This window comes from Austrofundulus limnaeus, unplaced genomic scaffold (genome assembly GCF_001266775.1).
Source record: "Austrofundulus limnaeus strain Quisiro unplaced genomic scaffold, Austrofundulus_limnaeus-1.0 Scaffold1014, whole genome shotgun sequence".
NCBI lineage: Eukaryota > Metazoa > Chordata > Actinopteri > Cyprinodontiformes > Rivulidae > Austrofundulus > Austrofundulus limnaeus.
The window spans coordinates 26,533-33,759 of record NW_013953416.1 but is presented as its reverse complement, the minus strand read 5'-3'; the positions used below and the strand labels follow the sequence as shown (position 1 = coordinate 33,759).

The 7,227-nt window shown below is 42.1% G+C and overlaps 1 protein-coding gene across 3 annotated transcripts in view; it reads right to left on the bottom strand.

Moving 5' to 3' along the window:
- Positions 1 to 276: 276 nt before the first annotated feature.
- LOC106533758 (phospholipase D1) overlaps positions 277 to 7,227 on the bottom strand; it is a 33,373-nt gene continuing 26,422 nt past the window's right edge. For all 3 annotated transcript variants that reach the window (XM_014030192.1, XM_014030191.1, XM_014030190.1), the window contains exons 20-26: positions 6,436 to 6,524; positions 5,440 to 5,553; positions 5,280 to 5,329; positions 4,785 to 4,919; positions 3,516 to 3,669; positions 3,263 to 3,380; positions 277 to 3,065 (exon numbers count right to left, since the gene is read on the bottom strand). In XM_014030192.1, coding sequence (XP_013885646.1) covers positions 2,841 to 3,065; positions 3,263 to 3,380; positions 3,516 to 3,669; positions 4,785 to 4,919; positions 5,280 to 5,329; positions 5,440 to 5,553; positions 6,436 to 6,524 — 885 coding nt within the window. In that variant the 3' untranslated portion in view covers positions 277 to 2,840. The remainder of the gene's footprint in view (positions 3,066 to 3,262; positions 3,381 to 3,515; positions 3,670 to 4,784; positions 4,920 to 5,279; positions 5,330 to 5,439; positions 5,554 to 6,435; positions 6,525 to 7,227) is intronic.

Genomic DNA, 7,227 nt, shown 5'->3' with positions numbered 1-7,227 from the left:
CCAGAGTTCTGGGTCTGTCCCGGGTCCCTTCAGTACCTGGATCCTGATCCAGAGGAGATTTATGGATGTAGTTAGAGAGAGGACAGAGTCCAGACTTAATCTCAGCTGCGAGGCTCCCTGGGACCTGCTGGAGGTCATGGTTTGAAACAGAATCACACCATCTGCAAAAAAAAAAAMCCATGAAACTCTGAGGCTCAAYCTGAATAAAAACAGATTCAAACCTRGAAAAAAAGTTTWAAAATTCATCCTGAATTTAGAAATGAGCAGATTGTTTTATTCATGTTAATAAGTTTTATTTTTTCAGTAACTTTAGAGCAACACATGCAGTGATTCTGTAGATCATCTTCAGGACGAGGCCGCAAAAAAACAAAAAAAAAACTTTGTGCAAAATGTGCTTTTTCACAGAGAAACAGAAGAGATCTGAGCTTCTGCAGCTCAGAGAAAAAAAACTGTTTCTGAGAAGAAGTAGAGACACAGAGAGGTAGAGGAGGAAATAAAATAAAAGCAGAACAAGTCCCACTTCCACAAAGATCAACAGGTTTCAGGTTCAGACAGGCACATGGTGGTCAGGAGACATGCATCAGAAACACCGAACACTTGCAGGGACGTTTGGTTTGACCACTAGAGGGCAGCAGAAACAAAACTCTGAAAACTTTAAATGTTTCTTCTTTAATATTAAAGTAATCATTTTTATTTGAGTCACAGTAAAGTTATGAAGCTGAAAGGTTTAAAAACTCAGTTTTATAAAAATTAGCACCAATATCTGAATCAAATTCTTCTTTATATGAAATAATTCTGTGGAAATCTTCAACTTGTTTTAGGTTCATTTTTGCAGAAAGCAGCTTTTATAAAAGTTAGCAGCTAAAAGGTAACAACAGCTCCACTATGAGCTTAGAGAGAAAAAAACTAACTTCTTGCATGTAAACATAATAATTTACCTGCTTCTGTAAACTGTCATTATTTCTGCACAGTTGTGTTTTTATGTGTCTCTGCTGCCCCCAGGGGCCAATAAACCCACTGCAGCTGCTGTTTCTCTTCAAATCTCACGTTTTAACATCAACTTATTTTCTGACGCGAGGACAGCTCTGGAATCATGCACYGATGACAGAAATATCTTCTATAGTTTTCTGAAGTTTCTCATATTTTAAATAACACATTTTAAATTCATGTAGGGTGAAGTTCTTTGATATTTGCTCAGGTGTGTTTTGAGCTCCTTTTAGGGAGAAGAACTGATTTGTTCCTTGGAGGAAATGATGAATAAATACAGTTTGAGTGAAGCATCAGAGCAGAGCAGAGTTTCAGAGCCGGGTTCTTTAAGGCGTCATGTTGAACCCAGAGTCAGGACGGAGAGAAACGTGGCGTTTTGGCACTTTGACTTCCTGTTTCAGTCTGCTTCTCTGTCCTCTTCAGATCTGCTGCGTTTAGTGTTTTCCCACGTGTGGCGTAGTGTTTACAGGAGAACAGAGCAGAGACTGAAGAAGAAGAAGATCATGGTCTGATYCCTGAATGAACCCTCTGGTCCAGGAAGGTGTTTGTTCTGGTGGGCGGGTCGTTCATGCAGACAGGAAGCTGATTGGTTCAGGGGTTTTCAGGTAAAYTCCAGCTGGTTTTAGACGGTGGGAAGATTTTACAATGTTTTAAAACCAAGTTTGAGTTTATTGTGAATTTTCTCTGATCTAAATGAAGATCTTTTATTTTGACTAGGCATAATAGCTTCCTGTTAGTGACCATGATTGACTGCAGCAGGTCGATTGTCTCAGTCAACATTAAGGATCTGTTGGATGGCACTCATCTGTCCCCCGGGTTCCACCAAGACTCAAGAACCTGCTGGACCACCAGACTGGACTGAGACCTGCAGCGGTCCACACGGACAAGACTGAAGTCCTCTTCTGGAACGAGTTTCCTGAAGCTCTAAACTTAACCTGATTAATAAATTTAGACTCTGATTTAAAGCCGGGYTTGTTTCAAGAATCCAGACAGGTTMAGAAGAGTGAATTTCTGCAGGAAGCTCGTTGATGGAGGCAAAAAGCCGGAGGTCCAGGTGGGGTCAGGGTTCTGGATCATTTGGACCCTGGTGGATCAGAGAAAATCCACATAAACATAAAATCTTAAGTCTTAAAATTCAGTGAAAGTTCACGTTTCAGCCTGAAAACAGAAAGGTTTAAATACTAAAAGTTTAACTCGAGCTTCAGATGGAAACTTCTGATTAAATTGTTTGTTTGAATTGGCCCAGAACMTTCCTGCTCCGGTCCGATCCGCTCCGGTCCGGTCCGAGAACAAAAAAACCCCTCAGCTTTAGTGAAAACCTCTTGAAGATGAGTGAATGTGATCAGCAGCGAATAATTAAAGAAGCGTTTGTTTTACAGAAACTTTACATCCTTCCTGTTCGACTGTAGTGTCTTCTTTGTGTTGTTAAGCCCTGGGTTTGGTCTTGCAGGCAGGTCTTCCTCTAAAGCTGGAAGATGAGCTGAAGTCACTTCTAGACTCTTTGGCACAAATCAGAACCTCCTTCAGCGAGTTCAGAGCTTATTTCACTGTCTTTAGGATCAACAGGATTTTAATCCTGACGTGTTTCTGGTTCTAGTCTTCCTGACCCAGACCGGATCTCAGGCAGGTTCAGATCTTCAGTCAGGTCCAGTTGATATGAACAAACCTCTCCGACCTCCTGCCGTCATCTGATCACAGCCAGAGATTTAAAAACACCTTCAAGTCTCAGCTTAGGGCAAAATAACCCGTTCAACCACAAGTCGCTTCAGAAAACAGGACAAACAAAAAGTACTGGTCCTGGTTTGGATCTCCAACATGGCATCAGTGTCTGCGACAAGTCCAGCCTGGACTCCTCAGGTCCAGACCTCCATGGGGACCATGGCCTCCTTGGAGCCGAGGGGAGGAAGAAGGTTCTCCTCGCTAAGGAACTGAAGAGGGAACTGGACCAGGAAGCCTCGGATCTTCTTCAGCTCCTCGTGGGCCCGKGCCGGGTCATCTCGGTTCAGCGCAGGTTTGGACAGGTAGACCTCCAGCTCCGACAGGTTCCGCACGTCGCTGGACGGCAGACACCGGAAAACCTGGAGAGAAAACCAAGATCTGGTCTCAGACTCCTTTCAGCAGCTTCTGTTTCCTTTAGAAACCTGACGGCTGAACTCTCCGTGTGAAAACTGGTGCAGATTGTTATAAAAATAATTAAAATAATAAAATAAATAAATTTGTCTGAAGTTCAGAGATTTTAACTCTGAGTTCAGCTGAACTTTGAGGTCAGATTCACCTTCTGGTAGATGGAGGCGTTCCGAGCGCAGGTCACCATCCACACCTCCTTGTAGAAATATTCACTGATCGGATCATAGATGTTGATGGACGGGTCTGCGTACGCTCCGAGGATCATCCTGAGAGAAAAAACACCCAACACATGAGAGAGCGTGGGAAAAACACAAAAACACTGATGTAGAGAAGAGACAAACTTTCTGGATCCTTTTAGTTCAAATCTGTTTTTAAAAAAAATCTGTTTTTTGTTTCCGTACTTGAAGCACTCGAGGCGGAGCCGCAGGGCGTATTTTCCCGCCTGGTATGGCTGCCCGTCCATCCTCGAGTCCACCGTCTCACAGTCCTCTACGATCACAGCCACCTCACTGTCCCTCTTCCCCAGCATGCTGCGGTCGTTGATGTTGGCCGAGCCTGCAGGTGTGCAGAGGACATGACATACGTCAGAGGACAGAAACCACCAGCAGGGGGCGCCACTGCTCCTCACATGGGACCAAAAAGAGCTTCATTATGTCCAGGTTTTACATGTGGCTGAAGTGAGGCAGCAGAAACTCTGACTGCAACTTATAAACTTTATGGACAAATAACATTCTTCATCTATACTTCCTGTTTGAGGGCGGAGTTTACCAATAATGACACGTTTACAAGTAATGATAGAGTTTACCAATAATGATGGCGTTCACCAATGATGATGGCGTTCACCAATGATGATGGCGTTCACCAATGATGATGGCGTTTACCATTAATGATGGCGTTTACCACTAATGATGGTGTTTACCATTACTGATGGCGTTCACCATTAATGATGGCATTTACCATTAATGATGGTGTTTACCATTAATGATGGTGTTTACCAATGATGATGGCGTTTACCATTAATGATGGTTGGCGTTTACCATTAATGATGGTGTTTACCAATGATGATGGCGTTCACCATTACTGATGGCGTTTACCATTAATGATGGTTGGCGTTTACCATTAATGATGGTGTTTACCAATGATGATGGCGTTCACCATTAATGATGGTTGGCGTTTACCATTAATGATGGTGTTTACCAATGATGATGGTGTTTACCATTAATGATGGTGTTTACCAATGATGATGGCGTTCACCATTACTGATGGCGTTTACCATTAATGATGGTTGGCGTTTACCATTAATGATGGTGTTTACCAATGATGATGGCGTTCACCATTAATGATGGTGTTTTAGCATTTATGATGGCTTTTACAATTAATGATGGCATTTAACATTAATGATTGCGTTTAACATTAATGATTGCGTTCACCAATAATGATGGCGTTCACCAATAATGATGGTGTTCACCAATGATGTTGTTTACCAATGATGGTGTTTACCATTAATAATTGCGTTTACCATTAATGATGGCATTTACCATTAATGATGGCATTTACCATTGATGATGGCATTTACCAATGATGATGGCATTTACCATTGATGATGGTTTTTACCAATAATGATGGTTTTTACCAATAATGATGGTTTTTACCAATAATGACATGTTTACCAATAATGACAGTGTTGTCGTCGGCAATGAGCATCTTGCTGTGGACGTAGATGAGCTCGGTCACCAGTTTTCCCTCCAGATCAGCGTGAGTCCTCAGACCAGCGATGGAGATGTAGTTCATCCACTGATCTCCCACTGGAACCAGAGCCAGACATTAGAATCAGGAAAAGGACTGAATTCTACCAGATTTGAAGTGTAAACTTGCACATAATACAAACTGAGCAACTTGATCTTTATGCTAAAAAGTTTTAACTGTAAAAGTTTCAGCTTTGATTTGATCTGAAGCTCAGGAACAAAATGAAATGCAAAGGATTTCTATCACATAAAAACCCTGCAGAGCTGAGCAGAAACCTCAAGTGGGCCAAAATTCCTCCACAGCCATGTAAAACAGAGTTCTGCTGCTGAGGGAGGCTTGTTTCTGTTTATCCAAACCAGACAGGCTGGAATTTGTTGTTTCCAGGAGGAGCTGAGATGTTCTCTTCAGTTGTGACTTACTTTCTCTCTTCAGCTGGGAGATGATGGAGTACTCTCCTCGGTTCATGGTTCTGCAGAGAGGGACAGAAGAATGAGCGTTGGCGTGTTTACTAAAGGAATATGTGGACTTCAGGGTCCTCACATGTGAATGCAAACAGAGACACTCTGGGTCCAAACACACCTGTAGTTAAAGTGCATGACGGCCTGGATGGCGGTGCCTCCGCCGGTGTTGATGTCTCCTTCAAAGCCTGGCAACAGAGGCGTCACCACGTAAACACGGTACTTTTTACCTTCCCTAAAACAAAACACAGAGAGGATCTGCTTTACTGAGTGGTGTGCAAAACACTTCATCTCAGACAAAACTAGGATTCATTTCCTGTCCTACAAAAGGTTTAAAGATGTTTGTCCTCTGAAACAAAGGCAAAACGTCTCGTTTTTGACAGGACTTTTGCTGACTGGTATTTTGTTTTATTATGTGAAACATATTACAACGCTATAAYGGCTAATTTTACACATATTGAGCTAAAATTCAAGGTGATAGTAGCTGGGAGTCATCCTCAACAAATACTCCAGCCAYGAACTCATCTGACAAAAAACGGTTCAGGTAAATGAGGAATGGCAAAATGACAAAGATGGACCCTGGAGAGGACGGAACAAAAAGTTTCAACGCTTCTAAAACTCCATCTGTAGAAACCAGGCAATATTCAAGTAAACTAAGTTAAAGGTTTTTTATTTAAATCCCACAAATGTTGGCCCAGGAGCCAGGATGTAARTTACAAACTGTATCCTGCCCGAGAACTCAACCTTGTGGAACACCAGATGTGAACCAATGTGGAATAACTGATGTTTAAAARTTGGTAAAAGATTTGTTTTATAAATGTGTGTTAATCAGTTTGATTCTCTGGAATGAGTTCTGGATGTGTTTAACTGATGGGAGACCCAGAGGAAGACCCAGGACTATGTCTCTCAGCCGGTCTTTAGAGTCCTCATGGAAGAGCWGGAACCAATATTCATAAAAACTGCTCTGAATGGTTTCTCCTGCAGAAACCAGGTCAGGTTTGTGCTGCTTTGTTTCCATGAGAGCAAACTGTTCAAATATCATCCACCCAGTTTCAGGGACTGAGTGTAAGATAATCCTGAACACACAGTTTGTTTACAGATGTTATGAGTTTAACACCTGTGGGCCCGGATGATGCGCGAGGCGATGGCATCTCCGATCTTGTTGAAGACGTGTTTGTTGTCTGCACAGCTGATGAAGAACTGGTTCTRAAAGACATAAAAACACATCAGACCATTTAACTCAGAGATTCTTCCAACAGGACCGTCCTTCAGAGGACAACATTTGTTTTGCTTCTGTTGTAAAATGGAAAATACTGTTGAGGATGCAAATAAGAGCCGGCTGCAGATTCAGAGCTGCTCTGTTCTCAAAGCAGCAGAAACATTAAAATTAAAACAAACAAAATGTACTCCTGAGTGACATTAAAATGTTCTCTGGGTCATTCTTAGTTAACCCCGTACTTTCAATCGTTGGTACCCATGTTCCATGTACCTATGTTCTTCGGTACTTATATTCCACAGTACCTATGTTCCCTGGTACCCATGTTCCATGTACTTATGTTCTCCGGTACTTATATTCCACAGTACCTATGTTCTCTGGTACCCATGTTCCATGTACTTATGTTCTCCGGTACTTATATTCCACAGTACCTATGTTCTCTGGTACCCATGTTCCATGTGCTTATGTTCTCCTTTACTTATATTCCACAGTACCTATGTTCCCTGGTGCCCATGTTCCATGTACCTATGTTCTCTGGTACTTATATTCCACAGTACCTATGTTCTCTGGTACTTATATTCCACAGTACCTATAATCCCTGGTACCCATGTTCCATGTACCTATGTTCTCTGGTACTTATATTCCACAGTACCTATGTTCTCTGGTACTTATATTCCACAGTACCTATAATCC